Source organism: Suncus etruscus, chromosome 8 (assembly GCF_024139225.1).
Source record: "Suncus etruscus isolate mSunEtr1 chromosome 8, mSunEtr1.pri.cur, whole genome shotgun sequence".
NCBI lineage: Eukaryota > Metazoa > Chordata > Mammalia > Eulipotyphla > Soricidae > Suncus > Suncus etruscus.
This window is the reverse complement of record NC_064855.1, coordinates 7,582,250-7,601,718: the sequence shown is the minus strand read 5'-3', so window position 1 is coordinate 7,601,718 and position 19,469 is coordinate 7,582,250. Positions and strand designations below refer to the sequence as shown.

The window sequence follows — 19,469 nt, the reverse complement described above, 5'->3', positions numbered from 1 at the left end:
GTCTGGCTTGAAGGTTGAAGGTGCAAAGAACATTCTGAGTTATAAGGAAGAGGGAAGACAAGCTCAAATGGCCAACAAGTTATAGGGTATTAATTAAGTTCTTAGGGCTGACAATGGACTGGCATATTCCTAAAAAAGGAAGTGCTTAAGGCAGCTAGTACCTCAGAGAGGCCAGAGGAGGACGTTTCTGGGAAGTGCCTGCCTCAGCGGCTCTGTGGGTCAGAGAAGCAATGAACCATAGAGTTGAGAGGCCGGAGAGATAGCACAGCAGTAGGACGTTTGCCTTGTACATAACTGGCCCTGGATGGACCTGAGTTTGATTCCCAGCATCCCATAAGGTCCCCTGAGCCTTCCAGGAGTGAATTCTGAGCGCAGAGCCAGGAGTAGTCCCTGAGCATGGCTGGGTTTGGCCCAAATACCAAAAATAAATAAATAAATAAAAGAGTTGAGTGGACGAAGGAAGGAGCTCTTGGAGGAAGTAGATCAGAAGGCCCAGGATACCCTTGGTCATCCTGTTCCATGTCACTGGGAAGAGAGATGTTTCCATATGGTGGGCAATGTAGTATTTTTGGGTAAGTAATACAAGGCAAATGGATATATTTTGGAAGTTTCTAGACTTCAATATCTACAGAGAAATTGCCTGTGTTGAGTCACTTGCATATTCTTATGATGGAAAAAGCAAGAGGGTGGCAAAGTGGTTAAAGACAAAAGGAAGAAATCTACCCAGTGGGGATGAGCAGGATGAGTGAGATTCTTGTCCATAGAAATGGCCTTGAGCTGTTATTTACACACACACACACACACACACACACACACACACACACACACACACACACACACACACACCCCTATTCCCCACACCTTTAAAGTTTTCCCCCCAGCGTAGAAGGTGGGGGTGGGGTAGCTCATCCTTTGAATTTTCTACTTTTAACTGGAAATTATGGCGATGGTGAAGTCTTTCTGTGGTGGGGATTTTACATATTTTAATGACATTTTAGCTTTATCGAAATTGGATAAAATCTGGCCAAGTGTTTGGTTCTTGTTTGTTATTTTTAGGCTGGAATCTTCTGGAAATTCTTGCCAGACTCCTATTATCATTGAGGGGATTGCATGCTGTTAGGTCTTCATGAGACGCCAGCACCATTGTTTATTTTCCCTGAAGGCCTTCTGAAGATAGGAACTTAATACACAGGTTAAAGACGATGTGCTTACTGTGAAAATAGTTCCTATTTCGCATTTGCCACCATCACCAATAGTGATTTCATAGTTTGCCTTTGTTGGCCAAGGAGTCCACTGGTTTCTATTCTCTGTCCTGATGTTAAGCCAATTTTCTGTAATATTCTTCATGGCCTTCCCTGGGTTAGTGTCTTCCCTTTGAAGAAGGGAAGAAGAACAAGCTGGTATGGAAACAAGAGGTTCCCAGAAAATGGAAATTCACAGAAGCTGGTCCCTGAAAGTCTGCCACCTTCTGTGAGTAAAAGGAAAGCACCCATAATTGCTGCTCTCCTATAGTGCTGGGGTCCCCCAAGGAGTGCTAACCCCTACTTTAGGGAACTGTTCCAGGTTTGGCCCTTCAATTCACCTCATCTCGTACTGTGCTGTGGGTGTTCATAGGAGACAGATCAGTGCCCCATTGCCTTTCCCTGTTTCTGTGTCTGTGACCTTCAGTGAACATGGTGGGTGCCAGGTAGGTCATTACTCAGCTTCCTTTGATGTTTTGGTGGCATCTTCCATCCGATGTTCATTCTGAGAGTGTGATGGACCCTGGGACCCTCTACCTCTGCCCCTCTTGTCTCCCTTTCCTCCCTGGCTGATCCAGGACTGACTTCATTTTCATTTTGTCTGTTGTGCTGCTATGTGTCTGAACTCTCAGTGCTCAGGTCTAACTCCAGATTTTGTGCTCAGGAATCACTTCTGGTGGAGCTAGGGCTCATAAGGAGTTCAGGAGACTGATTGGTCAGCTGCGTGCAAGGAAGGTGTCATACCCCTGCACCCTTTCTCTGGCCCTGTTATTTGTTTTTCTTGTGATTTTTTTAAAGTGGGAATTTCCCAACCCCTCAAGTTTGTTGTTTGCATAGAGAAATCCAACAGATTTAGTTTCTAGTTGTGGTTTTTTTTTTTTTGGAGGGGGGTGCGAGGTGAGTGCATACCTGATGATGCTCAGGAGTTACTCCTAACTCTGCTGTGGAATTGCTTCTGGTGATGCTCAAAGGGCTGCTGGATGCCAGGGATTGAACCCAGGTCAACCCTTTGCTAGGCAAGTGCTGTGTTATCTCTACGGCCCATCAGATTTTTTTAAAATTAACTTTCTATATACCACGCTTAACTTGTTAGCCTGCCACTTTGCTAATTTGTTTTTGACAGTTTTAATGGAATCTCTGGGGTTTTCTACCTATATTATCTTGATATCAGCAAAAATTAAAGTTCATTTTTTCCCAATTCGGATTTTTATGGGTTTTCCTTGCTTAATTGCTCTGGCTAAGACTTTATACCGTGTTGCATAATAGTGGGGAGGGTGGAAATCTGTCTTTTCTTTTTTTTTTTTTTTTTTTTTTTTTTATTTAAACACCTTGATTACATACATGATTGTGTTTGGGTTTCAGTCATAAAAGGAACACCACCCATCACCAGTGCAACATTCCCATCACCCAAGTTCCAAATCCCCCTCCTCCCCACCCAACCCCCGCCTGTACCCTAAACAGGCTCTACATTTCCCTCATACATTCTCAATATTAGGACAGTTCAAAATGTAGTTATTTCTCTAACTAAACTCATCACTCTTTGTGGTGAGATTCCTGAGGTGAGCTGGAACTTCCAGCTCTTTTCTCTTTTGTGTCTGAAAATTATTATTACAAGGGTGTCTTTCATTTTTCTTAAAACCCATAGATGAGTGAGACCATTCTGCGTTTTTCTCTCTCTCTCTGACTTATTTCACTCAGCATAATAGATTCCATGTACATCCATGTATAGGAAAATTTCATGACTTCATCTCTCCTGACAGCTGCATAATATTCCATTGTGTATATGTACCACAGTTTCTTTAGCCATTCGTCTGTTGAAGGGCATCTTGGTTGTTTCCAGAGTCTTGCTATGGTAAATAGAGCTGCAATGAATATAGGTGTAAGGAAGGGGTTTTTGTATTGTATTTTTGTGTTCCTAGGGTATATTCCTAGGAGTGGTATAGCTGGATCGTATGGGAGCTCGATTTCCAGTTTTTGGAGGAATCTCCATATCGCTTTCCATAAAGGTTGAACTAGACAGCATTCCCACCAGCAGTGGATAAGAGTTCCTTTCTCTCCACATCCCCGCCAACACTGTTTATTCTCATTCTTTGTGATGTGTGCCATTCTCTGGGGTGTGAGGTGGTATCTCATCGTTGTTTTGATTTGCATCTCCCTGATGATTAGTGATGTGGAACATTTTTTCATGTGTCGTTTGGCCATGCGTATTTCTTCTTTGTCAAAGTGTCTGTTCATTTCTTCTCCCCATTTTTTGATGGGGTTAGATGTTTTTTTCTTGTAAAGTTCTGTCAGTGCCTTGTATATTTTGGAGATTAGCCCCTTATCTGATGGGTATTGGGTGAATAGTTTCTCCCACTCAGTGGGTGGCTCTTGTATCCTGGGCACTATTTCCTTTGAGGTGCAGAAGCTTCTCAGCTTAATATATTCCCATCTGTTAATCTCTGCTTTCACTTGCTTGGAGAGTGCAGTTTCCTCCTTGAAGATGCCTGTAATGTCCTGTAGTGTTTTGCCTATGTGCTGTTCTATATATCTTATGGTTTTGGGGCTGATATCGAGGTCTTTAATCCATTTGGATTTTACCTTTGTACATGATGTTAGCTGGGGGTCTAAGTTTAATTTTTTGCAAGTGGCTATCCAATTGTGCCAACACCACTTGTTGAAGAGGCTTTCCCTGCTCCATTTAGGATTTCCTGCTCCTTTATCAAAAATTAGATGGTTGTATCTCTGGGGAACATTTTCTGAGTATTCAAGCCTATTCCACTGATCTGAGGACCTATCCTTATTCCAATACCATGCTGTTTTGATAACTGTTGCTTTGTAGTACAGTTTAAAGTTGGGAAAAGTAATTCCTCCCATATTCTTTTTCCCAATGATTGCTTTAGCTATTCGAGGGTGTTTATTGTTCCAAATGAATTTCAAAAGTGTCTGATCCACTTCTTTGAAGAATGTCATGGGTATCTTTAGAGGGATGGCATTAAATCTGTATAATGCCTTGGGGAGTATTGCCATTTTGATGATGTTAATCCTGCCAATCCATGAGCAGGGTATGTGTTTCCATTTCCGTGTGTCCTCTCTTATTTCTTGGAGCAGAGTTTTATAGTTTTCTTTGTATAGGTCCTTCACATATTTAGTCAAGTTGATTCCAAGATATTTGAGTTTGTGTGGTACTATTGTGAATGGGGTTGTTTTCTTAATGTCCATTTCATCCTTATTACTATTGGTATATAGAAAGGCCATTGATTTTTGTGTGTTAATTTTGTAGCCTGCCACCTTGCTATATGAGTCTATTGTTTCTAGAAGCTTTTTGATAGAGTCTTTAGGGTTTTCTAAGTAGAGTATCATGTCATCTGCAAACAGTGAGAGCTTGACTTCTTCCTTTCCTATCTGGATTCCCTTGATATCCTTTTCTTGCCTAATCGCTATAGCAAGTACTTCCAGTGCTATGTTGAATAGGAGTGGTGAGAGAGGACAGCCTTGTCTTGTGCCAGAATTTAGAGGGAAGGCTTTCAGTTTTTCTCCATTGAGGATAATATTTGCCACTGGCTTGTGGTAGATGGCCTTCACTATATTGAGAAAGGTTCCCTCCATTCCCATCTTGCTGAGAGTTTTGATCAAGAATGGGTGTTGGACCTTATCAAATGCTTTCTCTGCATCTATTGATATGATCATGTGGTTTTTATTTTTCTTGTTATTGATGTTGTGTATTATGTTGATAGATTTACGGATGTTAAACCAGCCTTGCATTTCTGGGATGAAACCTACTTGATCGTAGTGGATGATCTTCTTAACGAGGCATTGAATCCTATTTGCCAGGATTTTGTTGAGGATCTTTGCATCTGCATTCATCAGTGATATTGGTCTGTAATTTTCTTTTTTGGTAGCGTCTCTGTCTGGTTTAGGTATCAAGGTGATGTTGGCTTCATAAAAGCTATTTGGAAGTGTTTCTGTTTGTTCAATTTCATGAAAGAGTCTTGCCAAGATTGGCAGTAGTTCCTCTTGGAAAGTTTGATAGAATTCATTAGTGAATCCATCTGGACCTGGGCTTTTGTTTTTCGGCAGACATTTGATTACTGTTTTAATTTCATCAATGGTGATGGGGGTGTTTAGATATGCTACATCCTCTTCCTTCAACCGTGGAAGATTATAAGAGTCCAAGAATTTATCCATTTCTTCCAGGTTCTCATTTTTAGTGGCGTAGAGTTTTTCAAAGTAGTTTCTGATTACCCTTTGAATCTCTGTCATATCAGTAGTGATCTCTCCTTTTTCATTCCTGATACGAGTTATCAAGTTTCTCTCTCTCTCTTTCTTTGTTAGGTTTGCCAGTGGTCTATCAATCTTGTTTATTTTTTCAAAGAACCAACTTCTGCTTTCGTTGATCTTTCGGATTGTTTTTTGAGTTTCCACTTCGTTGATTTCTGCTCTCAGCTTTGTTATTTCCTTCTGTCTTCCTATTCTTGGGTCCTTTTGTTGAGCATTTTCTAGTTCTATTAGCTGTGTCATTAAGCTACTCAGGTAAGCTCCTTCTTTCTTCCTGATGTGTGCTTGCAAAGCTATAAATTTTCCTCTCAGTACTGCTTTTGCAGTGTCCCATAAGTTCTGAGAGTTTGTGTCTTTATTGTCATTTGTTTCCAGGAACCTTTTTATTTCCTCCTTGATTTCATCTCGGACCCACTGGTTATTGAGCATGAGGCTGTTTAACTTCCAGGTGTTAAAGTGTTTCTTCTGAGTCCCTTTGGAGTTCACAAATAATTTCAGAGCCTTGTGGTCAGCGAAGGTAGTCTGCAAAATTTCTATCCTCTTGATCTTATGGAGGTATGTTTTATGTGCCAGCATGTAGTCTATCCTGGAGAATGTCCCATGTACATTGGAGAAGAATGTGTATCCAGGTTTCTGGGGATGGAGTGTCCTATATATATCCACTAGGCCTCTTTCTTCCATTTCTCTCCTCAGGTCTAGTATATTCTTGTTGGGTTTCAGTCTGGTTGACCTGTCCAGTGTTGACAAAGCCGTGTTAAGGTCCCCCACAATTATTGTGTTGTTGTTGATATTATTTTTCAGATTTGTCAACAGTTGTATTAAATATTTTGCTGGCCCCTCATTCGGTGCATATATGTTTAGGAGAGTGAATTCTTCCTGCTCTACGTACCCCTTGATTAATATAAAATGTCCGTCTTTGTCCCTTACAACCTTCCTGAGTATAAAGTTTGCATTATCTGATATTAGTATGGCCACTCCAGCTTTTTTATGGGTGTTGTTTGCTTGGATAACTTTTCTCCAGCCTTTTATTTTGAGTCTATGTTTGTTCTGACTATTCAGGTGCGTTTCTTGTAGGCAGCAGAAGGTTGGATTGAGTTTTTTGATCCATTTAGCCACTCTGTGTCTCTTAACTGGTGCATTTAGTCCATTGACGTTGAGAGAAAGAATTGTCCTGGGATTTAACGCCATCTTTATTTCAAAATTTGGTGTGTCTTTTGGGTAGTCTTGTCTTAGATTAGGTCTTTCAGTTTTTCTCTTAAGACTGGTTTTGTGTCTGTGAAGTTTCTGAGCTGTTTTTTGTCTGTGAAACCATGTATTCTTCCATCAAACCGGAAAGTGAGTTTTGCTGGGTATAGTATTCTGGGTGAAGCATTCATTTCATTCAGTCTTGTCACAATATCCCACCACTGCTTTCTGGCATTGAGCGTTTCTGGTGACAGGTCTGCTGTAAATCTCAGGGAAGCTTGCTTGAACATGATTTCCCCTTTTGATCTTGCTGTTTTCAGAATTCTGTCTCTATCTGTGGGATTTGTCATTGTGACTAGGATGTGTCTTGGGGTGGTTTTTCTGGGGTCTCTTTTGGTTGGTACTCTTCGGGCATGCAGGATTTGATCACATATATTCTTTAGCTCTGGAAGTTTCTCTTTAATGATGTTCTTGACCATTGATTCTTCCTGGAAATTTTCTTCCTGGGTCTCTGGGACTCCAATGATTCTTAAGTTGTTTCTGTTGATCTTATCATAGACTTCTATTTTCGTCTGTTCCCATTCTTTGACTAATTTTTCCATTGTCTGCTCATTTGCTTTAAGTTTTTTGTCCAATCTCTCCTGCTGTATGGAATTGTTATGTATCTCATCTTCCACAGCACCAAGTCTATTCTCAGCTTCTGATACCCTGTCCCAGAGCTTATCCATTTTGTCATTCACTTCGTTTACTGACTTTTTCAGTCCTGTTAGTTGACATGTTATTTCAGTTTGGAGTTTTGTCATTTCTGCCTTCATATTTTCTTGGTTCTTATTAGTGTTCTGTTCAACTCGATCCATGGTTTCTTGGAGTCTGTTGAGCACCTTCCATATTGCTAGTCTAAAGTCCTTATCTGAGAGGTTGATTAGTTGTTCAGTCATTATCTGGTCCTCAGAATTGTCATCTTCATTCTCTATGTCTGATGCTGGCCTGCGTTGTTTCCCCATTGTCACACTTGTATTGTGGGTTTTTCTACGTGTTGTGGTGGTATTCATTGTCTATATGATGTAGGCAGCACACTCCTCTGGCTCCTCCCTTTCTGGATGGGCTGACTTGCCTCTAAGGGAGGGGAGTCCTCCGTGGATGAAGCCTCACACTGGGTCAAATCTTAGGCCCGAGCATGCAACAGAGAAGACAGTCCAGAGAGAAATGTTTGCTTCTGTGATATAGCGTCGTTCTTAGTGTGATTTTTCCTTCTTGTTGCAATGGAGTTCTTTCCTTAGAAAGAGTGCATGGCCGCGTAGCGAAGCGGAGCAGCCGTGCTCCTCTGAGCCTCTTTTTGCCCCACTCGCAAGAGTTTCACGCAAGAGGACAGTAGACAGACATAGACAGGTCACACTCACAGTCTTTCACAGCTGAGCCCCACTGGGCCGGTGTACTTTCGCGTATTTTCCCCGCCTGGTGTCACACACAGGGAGCCGGGTTTTGCAAAGCTTAGCCGGTTTTTATGCTCTGAAGTCCCTCCCTGAAAATGGCGTCTGGGCGAGTGAGGTTTCTGGAGGCTCTTTTTGCCCCACTCGCAAGAGTTTCACGCAAGAGGACAGTAGACAGACATAGACAGGTCACACTCACAGTCTTTCACAGCTGAGCCCCACTGGGCCGGTGTACTTTCGCGGATTTTCCCCGCCTGGTGTCACACACAGGGAGCCAGCTTTTGCAAAGGTTAGCCGGTTTTTATGCTCTGAAGTCCCTCCCTGAAAATCGAAATCTGTCTTTTCTGATCTTAGAGGAAAACTTGACCGTTTTTCGTCTTTGATTATGTTTAGCAGTGAATTTGTCATATGTGGCCTTTATTATTATGTTGAGTTAGTTCCACCTGTCCTCATCTTATTGGATTGGTTATATCATAACCAAGATCTTGAATCTCACCATCACCTTATTGGGAAACTATTTGGCTATCTCTTGATAGGGTTATATGCTCTTCATCTCTGTACATTAGTCAGTTTGTGAGTGTTGAAGCGCGTCCTTGTGACTCTGGGCTCATTCTCACTGGGTAATGATGTGTGATCCTTTTGAAAGAACTGTTGGATTTGGCTCACGAACATTTTGTTGAAGATTTGTTGCATTACGGTCTGTGCATTTTGGGGCCATGTTTCTCTCTGCTTTGGGCAATACTGGTGTCATAAGATGTGTTGGGGAATACTGATTCCCCTTTCACTATTTTGGAAGAGAAGTTTAGTCTTTTCTTTTTTTTTTTTGGTTTTTGGGCCACACTTAGTGTTGCTCAGGGGTTACTCCTGGCTATGAGCTCAGAAATCCCTCCTGACTTGGGGGACCACATGGGACGTTGGGGATAGAACCCAGGTCTGTCCTGGATCAGTTGCATGCAAGACAAACGCCCTATGCTGTGCTTACGTGCCAACCCTAGTATGTTCTTTTCGAAAGCTAAGCTAAGGAAGATGAGAAAGACAGGTTGGTGGTCTTTGAGGACTTGTAATTGTTGGTATCAGACAACTATTATTTTCTAGCTGTTGATGTAGAACTGAAAATAGCATGTGGTATTCAAGATTTGGAAATCATTTCGGTTGACAGGAAGCTTCATGGTGCTTGCCTCAAACTTTGCTGCTATCAGATCTTTTTTCCAGTTTGACCTTTGTCATACAACACTTACACCCCTAAGTGCAGTTGTTTAATGATGGCTTGACATTCTGTGTGTTAATGTGCTGTGTGTTGTGGAGTTATAGGTTGTGATTGGACCCATGTGTTTGTCCTGTACTAAAGCTTTCCAGGAATCTGTCCTCAGCCGCTTCTTAGCATTGTGAGTTGTTGGTGTTTGCTTTCAAAACCTTTCTCTCTGTTCCTTTCTGCCTTTGCTTTCTAGTAGGCATAAATGCCAAGAGTGATGAGAAATATGCACCTCCTACCTATAAGAAGTTCACACTGGGGCCTGGAGAGATAGCACAGCGGCGTTTGCCTTGCAAGCAGCCGATCCAGGACCAAAGGTGGTTGGTTCAAATCCCGGTGTCTCACATGGTCCCCCGTGCCTGCCAGGAGCTATTTCTGAGCAGACAGCCAGGAGTAACCCCTGAGCATCGCTGGGTGTGGCCCAAAAACAAAAACAAAAACAAAAAAAAGAAGTTCACACTGAAAGGCCCCCTTTCATTAAGATGTGCTTGGTAATGAGTGAGCCTTCTGGGCCTTTTACCTGGTGTCTCAGGATTGTCTAAAGGATTACCAACCAGCCACAGCTGATTGGAGTTGGCCCTCTCTGCTGTTCAATGCACAGCCTTCCATTGTTGGAATTTAATTGGCAGTTAAGAGTAGTAGCAGGATACTAGTAGTCCCTGTCTCCCCAGTTTTGGTGGGGAGCATTAGAAGGCGTTTCCTTTTCAAGAAGCAAGTGGCTTGGTCCAGGTTCATTTAGCATCTCAGACTTGTGCAAGATCTGACTTAAGAGTTTTTGTGATTCCAGTTTGGTGTGAGAATTGATAAAAGCTGTCAGAACTTTAAAACAGTCGAACACCTCTTTCTTCTCTTGTAAGCTTGTAGTAAAGCTTCTTGTGAATAATAAAACTTCTTTTTGATTATTACTGAAAGTGGTTAACTCGTGTTTTACAAGTGGTTGGAAAGCTACTTTGGAGCTTGCAAGAGCATGAAAGGGATAAAGGAAGGTTAAAAAAAAATAGGCGCTGCAAGTTCCGTCTTTCAGAGACTCTCATTGTGAGTAAGCTGTGGTGCCCAGATCCTTGAGTAATATTTATAGGAGGTAAATGTTCTATCTTTAATATACTCTTTAAGACTAGGAAAATAAACTAGGTTTATGTTTAACTGCATTAAAGGGGAAATAAAGCCAGCCCAACAGGGGTGGGAAAGACAATTCTTTTTTTATTCTTTTTTTTTTTTTTTTGAGGTTTGGGGCCACACCTGGTGTTTCTCAAGGCTTACTCATAGCTCTGTGCTCATGGATTGTTCCTGGCGGGACATATGGGTGGCTGGACATTGAAGCCAGGTCAGCTGTGTGCAAGGCAAACTCCCTACCTGCTGTACTAGCTCTCCAGGCCTGTGAAGATAATTATTATTTTTATTCTGTTTTCTTTTTTGTTTTTTTTGGGGGGGGTCACCTCTGGTGATGCTCATAGGTTACTATCCTGGCTCTGCACTCAGGAATTCTCCTGGAGGTGCTTGGGGGACTAGATGGGATGCCAGGGATTCAACCTAAGTCGATACAAGGCCAGTGCCCTTCCTGCTAGACTATGACTCTGGCCTGGCCCTTCCATCCTCTGAGGAGATCATTCTTCACATCCATGTGTGGGCCTGTTTATTACTACTTGGAATCTCTTGGCATTATCTTCAGGACGCATGTGTGCACTGGCTGGCTCCACTCACGGTGATGTGCTGAGACCTTCAGTAGCCAGGACTGTCAGAATGATTCTAGAATGTTCTCTCCACTGTCCACTCAGCTCTTCGTTCTCAGGGCCAGGAAGTGGTGATGAGTTTTGCATCTGTCCTGACAGTGGACTTTGAGCATTTCACTGGCATCCTCTTCTCTCTTAACAGGAAGGCATTTGCTGACAGACTGAAGCAAAAACTCCCTTCCATGTGCTCCCTCACTTACACCTGGGACTCCTGCCCTTTAAGGCGAGATAATACACTGACACTTGCTCTGATGACCAGTGTGAGGGAATCACAGCAGGGGAGGGCACGTGTGGAGATGGGAGAAGCTGTTCAGAGCCAGGATCTAGTTTAGAAGGAGGGGCAGAGGGAGCACTCTGCATGTTTCATTCGTGGCTCCCTCATGGTATGCAGGGCTCTGGGCCACCTTTGTCCATGCTCAACCTGGCTATGACCTGATGGTTCAGTGTCCTGGGCCCCCAGCTAGAGGAGGGTGCCTTAGGGCCAAAGCTGGAACTTCCCACACAAGTTGCCTGTGTCCTTCCCCCTATGAGTTTTGGGGTGCTAAACCCCAGCCAGGGGAAGGCAGGTCATTTCCCAGACTCCACATCGAAGTAGGTTACATGGGCTTCTCAGGAAAGGACTTGGCTCTCCCTTCTTTCTAAAAGGGCTACTTCTCCTTGGGCAGAGGTTTCCCATTTCTAAAATATTACTGTCCTCTCTTGAAAGATTCCACTTGGATGTGTCACACAACTGGTATTTTGAAAACTCTTGTTCGCAGAGTATTAAAAATCCAAGTTATGTAATTTGGATTACACATACCTCTCAAATGTTCTCTGATACTCTCAATGTAATGGTTTGGCTTAGTCCTTCCTTCCTTCCTTCCTTCCTTCCTTCCTTCCTTCCTTCCTTCCTTCCTTCCTTCCTTCCTTCCTTCCTTCCCTTCCTCCCTTCTTCCTTCCTTTTCTTCTCTTCCTCCCTTCCTTCCTCCCTCCCTCCCTCCCTCCCTCCCTCCCTTCCTTCCTTCCTTCCTTCCTTCCTTCCTTCCTTCCTTCCTTCCTTCCTTCCTTCCTTCCTTCCTTCCTTCCTTTGGCTTAGTTCTTCCTTCCTTCCTTCCTTCCTTCCTTCCTTCCTTCCTTCCTTCCTTCCTTCCTTCCTTCCTTCCTTCCTTCCTTCCTTCCTTCCTTTGGCTTAGTTCTTTCTTCTTTCCTTCCTTCCTTTGGCTTAGTCCTTCCTTTCTTCTTTTGGCTTAGTCCTTCCTTTCTTCCTTTGGCTTAGTCCTTCCTTCTTTCCTTCCTTCCTTCCTTCCTTCCTTCCTTCCTTCCTTCCTTCCTTCCTTCCTTCCTTCCTTCCTTCCTTTGGCTTAGTTCTTCCTTCTTTTCTTCCTTTCTTTGGCTTAGTCCTTCCTTCCTTTGACTTAATCAGTCCTTCCTTCCTTCCTTTGGCTTAATCAATCCTTCCTTCCTTCCTTCCTTCCTTCCTTCCTTCCTTCCTTCCTTCCTTCCTTCCTTCCTTCCTTCCTTTGGCTTAGTTCTTCCTTCTTTCCTTCCTTCCTTTGGCTTAGTTCTTCCTTCTTTCCTTCCTTCCTTTGGCTTAGTCCTTCCTTCCTCCTTTCTTTGGCTTAGTCCTTCCTCCCTCCCTCCCTCCCTCCCTCCCTCCCTCCCTCCCTCCCTCCCTCCCTCTCTCCCTCCCTTCCTTCCTTCCTTTGTCTTAGTTCTTCCTTCTTTCCTTCCTTCCTTTGGCTTAGTCAGTCCTTCCTTCCTTCCTTCCTTCCTTCCTTCCTTCCTTCCTTCCTTCCTTCCTTCCTTCCTTCCTTCCTTCCTTCCTTCCTTCCTTCCTTCCTTCCTTCCTTCCTTCCTTCCTTCCCTCAATCTCTCCCCCCTTCTTCCTCTGCATTCAGGAGTTATTTTTCTGGTTGTGCTAAAGGCTACCATATGGAATGCCAGGGATCGTACTTGGGTCGGCCACATGCAGGGCAAGCGCCTTACCTGCTGTGCTATCTCTTTAGCCTTTGTTTTTTTCTTTGGGGCCATGTCCTGTGCTATTCAGAGGCTGTTCTTGGCTCTGTGCTCAGGAGTGATCTTTGGCAGTGCTAGGGGGACCACATATGGTGTGAGGGATTCAAATGGGGTTAGCAGCCTTTTCCTTGTGCTATCTCTCTGGTCAGCTTAATGATTTATTTTCAAAACTTGCATTGCAGATCTGTCTATGGCAGTACAGAAATTTTCGCAGTCACTACAAGATTTCCAGTTCGAATGTATTGGCGATGCAGAAACAGATGACGAAATTAGCATTGGTGAGTACTGTCCCGCCTTCGTCATGTCCAAGTTCTTTCCGTATTGCTGTCACAGAAACAGACAGATCTACACAGAAGAGGTCATGTCTAAAGTACTCTCTGAGTCTGTTCTGACATGAACAATAGTTTCTGACACCCTAGAAGAGCGAGTATTTATTTCTGGTTGCTGTGAGGTTGAGCACTGTGACCTTTCATGTGAGGAAGTTACTTAATAGTTTAATAACTCAGCCGAGCCATCTGAAGGCTGTGAGGACCATGTTGATCTCTGTCTCCCCATCAATGATTCCAGTGATTCACTTAAATCCTTACCTATTAGGTGTGTGCTGATGTCAATAATACGAGTTATAGGCTTGAGGAATCATCGTTTTTATAACTCAGCACTCATCTCTTTTATCATGTGTTTATGAAGAGACAGATTGACTCTAGGGTATCCACTAGGTGCTAGTGTGAACATGGGACCTTCCTGGGGTTGCTCTCTCGAGTCCGAATCCGGCTTTGTGTGTGGGAGACTTGGGGTCCATGAAAGGACAACGAAAGCTGGGATGATTGTTGCGACAGTGCTATTTTTGTCTCTACACCAACCCAGGGGAGCCCAGAGGCCCTAGGACCACTGTCCCATCCTCAGACAATAGCAAAGGACAGTTTGGTGCTGACACTTTGAGGAGGTGGTGCTGGTCAGGTTCTCGGTGCCAGAGATGGAGCCAGGACTTAGACTTGTAGAGCGTGTGCCCGACTTCACTGTGTCCCCAAACCTGATCTCAGAAGTCTCATTGTGAGTGTGTGAGGAGAAATGCCAGGCAGCTTTGCCCCACACCTGGCAATCCATAGCCCTGGGTGTTAGCCATGAAGCCTTTTTATGGACTGCAGGTGAGTTAGGTCATGTGATCACATTGTATGAAATAGAAGTTGCACTTTATTGGGGACAGAGACTGGGAGTTGAGCCACGCCCGGCAGTGCTCAGGGCTTGTTCTGGGCCCTGTGTCCGCCGGACACCTCTGGATCTGACTCAAGTGGGCAAAGTTGCAAGACCAGCGCCCTACCTGCAGTCATCTCTCTTTCTCAGGCTTGTGTGTTTGTGTGTGTGTGTGTGTGTGTATGTGTGTTTGTGTGTGTGTGTACTTTAGTTTTGGGGCCATATCCAGCAATGCTCAGGGGTTACTCCTCCTGGCTCTACACTCAGGAATTACTCCTAGCAGTGGTAGAAGACCCCAATGGGATGATGGGGATCAAGCATGGGTTGGTTGTGTGCAAGGCAGGTGCCCTACTTGCTGTGCTATTGCTTTGGCCCTTGTAAACGTTACAGATTGACTTTGAGTTTGCCTCCTCACGGCAGAGAAATAGAAGCAACAGAGTCCTTTCTTATGAGGAAGTTACTTAATAGTTTTATAACTCAACTCAGTCATCTGAGTGGCGCTTCATAGTCTCTGAGGTGGGCAGGAAGGTGCTGAGGTCCCTCCAAAGCGCAGACTTTGCTGGCATGTTGGAGTGGTACTGGGTGCTCTCTTTGGATCCAGGACATGGGCTCACTCAATGTTGCTGCTTCCTGCCCCAGCTGCCCCCCAGATTGATGGTTTCTGTATCACCATCACCATCCCTGTACCTTGGGCTGACCCCACCCTTCTTGTGCTGGACTCTTTTCCATTGGGGGTGGAGATATATTCCTGTTTTTTTTTTTTAACTTTATTTATTTATTGATTGATTAGTTGTTGGTCCACATCCAGCTGTGCTCAGGGGTTACTCCTGACTCTGCACTCAGAAATAGCTCCTGGCAGGCTGGGGGACCATATGGGCTGCCGGGAATCAAACTGGGTTCCTCCCAGGTCGGCAGCATGTAAGGCAGGGGTCTCAAACTCAATTTACCTGGGGGCTGCAGGAGGCAAAGTCAGGGTGAGGCAGGGCCGCATAAGGGATTTCACACACAAAAAAAAGTCCTCAAACATCATTATTAACAGTTTTAATTATTTTTTCTGAACATGAATAGAACATTGAGTGAAGATCATGAACAGTTCTTCTGAACATGACATCTTTTGCCTATTCCTTGCTGCCAGAGACTTGACAGCGCTTCTTCTCACAAATCTGAACCACATTTAGCTTTAGAGAGGAAGCAGTTGAGACCCTCAGTATGGCTTGAAGATGATCATCATTAAGTCTAGACCTGTACTTTGACTTATTGAAGTTCAATGTGGAGAATAACTTTTCACACAAATATGTGCTCCCCAAAAGGCACATGGTGCGCTTGAACATTCGGGAAAGCTCAGGGAAGCTGGGGGGGGGGGGGCAAATCTCTCAAAAATTGCCCATGCATGTTTGCTTTTCCACTAATATCCCTGAACTTGGCTTTGAAATCAGAGTTGCATTGCAGGTCAATGAGCTCCATTTGAAGCACAGGAGGGGCATCTTGCACATCAAAGGAAAAGGGGTCCACAAAAATTTGGAAAGTGGCTCTGTGCTTTTTTTTTTTTTTTTGGTTTTTGGGCCACACCCGGTGACGCTCAGGGGTTACTCCTGGCTATGCGCTCAGAAGTCGCTCCTGGCTTGGGGGACCATATGGGACGCCGGGAGATCGAACCGCGGTCCGTCCTAGGCTAGCGCAGGCAAGGCAGGCACCTTACCTCCAGCGCCACCGCCCGGCCCAGTCTCTGTGCTTTTTGAAGTCTGCAAATCTGTGATCAAATTCCTCCTCTAGCTTAAAAATAGCATCAACATTGTTCTCACCACTGAATGGTATGCCTGCATCCACAAGTTCCTTGCCTGCTGGGAAATGTCAAAGGTTTGTCTGAGAGAGCTGGGATTTCCATAATGCAAGTTTTGTGGAGAATGCTCTCACATTGTCATAGGCAGCACTGATAAGCTGCCCTGGGCCTTGTAACATCTTGTTTAGTACATTCAGCTTATGTATGATGTCAACAAGAAAAGCTAAGTCCATGAGCCATTTGTGATCACTCAACTCAGAAACAGCATTCCCATCCTTCTCTATGAAGGCTTTCACTTCTCTCAACTCAGAAAATCTTTTCAGGACATTTCCCCTTCTGAGCCAATGTACCTCAGTGAAATAGAGCACATCTCCATGTTCTGACTCCATTTCCTGTAAAAAAGCACGGAACCTCCTGTGCTTTTAAGCCCCTGGATCTGATTTGGTTGATGCATTTCACAACAACAGACATCACATTGTCGCACGGCAGGCATTTACTGCAAAGGGCCTGCTGATGGATAATGCAGTGAAGAGCAGTGGCCTTCTCTACACCCTCCTCTTCAAGTTTTTTTTGAACAAGTACCACCAGTCCATTTTTCCTTCCTGTCATTGATGGCTCTCCATCGGTTATTATTCCAACAAACCTCTTCCATGGCAAACCTGCATTCTTAATGGCATCACACAGATACCAAAATATCTCATTAGCAGTGGTCTGGTCATGCATTGGAATTATTGTGAGCAGCTCCTCTGTCAATTCAAAATTGCAACCAACACCACGGACATAAATTGTGAGCTGCGCAGTGTCTGTTATACCTGTGCCCTATATCAAGATTAACTGAGTATGCATCAAAAGACTTGGTTTTCTCGCACAGTTGATGATAAATGTCACTTGACACATCAGAAATTCGCTCTGCATGTGTCCATGCTGTCTGTGCAGAGTGTGCCCCCCATTCTTGGGGACTGACAACTTGTCAGCCACAGTTTCTCCACATCGATGACTCTGGTCTTTGAGCTCGTGACAGGATTGAAGTTGTGGCAACCATTGGTTGCACGTGGTGAATGCCAGGGCCCTATTCAAGACCCAAAGTCTTCCTGCCCCAGCACCCTGCTTGTCCTCCATGAAGCTTGAATGGTGTGGGAGGGCAAGATGTTTACAGACTCTGGGGCCTGGCAGGCATGATGCTGGGTTTATGGAGCAGCAGTGGTGGGAAAGGCTCGAGGGCGCTATGTCCCTCTGGTCTCCTGTTAAGGGGTGCTGTGTCTGTCTGGTCCAATATCACGCTGTACTGAGTCCCTTTTGCATCCACCTTTGGGTCTGGCACTGGCTGGTTCATGAGATGGTACCTGTCAGACCTCACCAGTTTACAGGGATTGGGTGTCTGGGGCCCAGAGGGGGATTCCTTGGGTCAGAGCAGGATAGGTCCCAGAACTGGCTGCTCCTTCCTTTTTTGGTGGTTCCATCTGTGTGCAGATAGAGGCTGGTTTGCTACCCTCAGCTCCTGCTTGCCCCACTGCATCTGATGGAGGTGGGAACTGGGCACACAGACAGACCACTGGGATGAGGAATCAGAAAGCTGACGTGGTTGGTGGCTGTCAGGTGGAGGATCTGAGCCCCGATTTCCACTCACTGCTGAGTCAGCCTTCAGGTGTGCCCTCAGGATCTGCAGAGTCGACCTTGGTGGGGCTGATGGACATGAATCTGCAATCCGAGTCCTGCAGCCGCAATGTCCCTCACTCGTGAGCTCCTGCCATGCCTGGCTGCACATACTGCACCCCAGAGCATGCCCTGGATCCCCACCCTGCCTGTACTCCAGGCATGTCTAGCAGTGATTCCTTGGGAGACACCAGTGGTTTAAATCCCAGAGGACCTACCCCTGGGCGGTCCTGTGAGAACCTGTTTGGGCCACACACAGAGTCGCATCTGGGAGCCATTTGGGGAGCTGCTCACACAGGCTGTCAAATAGGAGAGTTTGACATGGGAGTGGCTGGGAAATTTTTTTTTTGCTAGAGGAATTAATGTGGGGAAAAAAATGCTTAAACCCTTTGCCAAGTGAGTTCGTTCCCTTTGAGGATGCATCTGTCAGGAGCAGCGGAAAGGTGGTATTTGGTCCAGTTTTTCCAGTGCAGGAGGAGGATGTGGCCAGGTGGGGAAGGACAGCACAATCTGTGTTGAGAGAGAGGAAGAGAAGGAGGGAGGGAGGGAGAGAGAGTACATATGTGTGAGCAGATGTATGTGCGAGTGGGTGTGTCTGTATTTGTGGGTGTGATTTTGTAATTTGTAAATGTCATTTTTATTTGTGCTTATATGTGTAGGTGTGAGTCTGTGGAAGTGTGTGTTCATATTTATATGTGTGTATGTATGAGAATATGTGCATATTTGAGTGTATGTTCATGTGTGATGTGTACATGTTTGCGGTTGTATTTTGCATCACAGCCGATGGTGTTCAAGGCTTACTCTTGGCTCTGCACTAGTGGGCTTGGGAACATGCCGGGCAAAACCTGTTCACTCTCCTGTGTATATTTTGCAGGATTTCCACCTGCTATGGAAATACGCAGTGGTCTATGTAGATTGGGTCGATAACAGTAATGGCTTGTGGGTCTATCAAAACAGCAGCTCAAGGGTCTGTAACAGCAGTGGCTCATACTTACTGACCCAGGAAGAGCATTGACACTTAAGCAAGAGAAACAACTTGAATTCATCTCATCTGCAATGATTGAACTCGGGCTCTGAAGTCCCACATTCATTAGGGCACCAGAGAGATTGTCATGTGGTTATTCTTCCAGCCAGTCCCCCCTGTTTATTGAAATCTTGGTGTAGAAATGCAGGGCGTGGTCAGGAACCACTATTTCGGCATTTCCTCAGGAAAAGTTGGAAGCAGAGGACAGTCCATCCCATTCATTTGCACACTTGAAAAACGAAGCCTGTGATTTCTGTGAGATCCCAGGAAACCAGTTAGCTTCCCCTTTGCTAAAACAAAGAGAAAACCCAGCCTGGTTCTGAGCACTCATGCCTCAGCCCATGTGCATGTGGTCCTGTGAATCAGAAAATTTTTGATTCCCGTGGAATATTTCCAAATGCCTAAACTGTTTATACACATAACGTTTTCTTTTGAACTCTGAAGAGGAAGCATATTTGACTTTCTTAATGGCTCTCAGTTGGACTATTGAAAGGTTGTTTTCCCGAAAATTTGACTGCCCTTCCCTTAGCACCCACTCACACAACACCAAAGGCCACAGACAGGGACTGGGAACGTGGCTGGTCCAGGAGCTCTCGACCCCCTGAAAAGCACTTGGCTGCAGAGAGCTGCCATCTTAAGCATTGTTGACAATGTTATTTTACTTAATCTGGGATTTAAGGGCTTAACTCGTGTGTGTGTGTGTGTGTGTGTGTGTGTGTGTGTGTGTGTGT

The 19,469-nt window shown here is 44.7% G+C and overlaps 1 protein-coding gene across 1 annotated transcript in view; it reads left to right on the top strand.

The window, feature by feature from the left end:
- Positions 1-19,469, top strand: part of ARHGAP42 (Rho GTPase activating protein 42) — a 113,025-nt gene that overhangs the window by 15,715 nt on the left and 77,841 nt on the right. Inside the window, exon 2 of the mRNA XM_049778605.1 lies at positions 13,273-13,368. Coding sequence (XP_049634562.1) covers positions 13,273-13,368 — 96 coding nt within the window. The remainder of the gene's footprint in view (positions 1-13,272; positions 13,369-19,469) is intronic.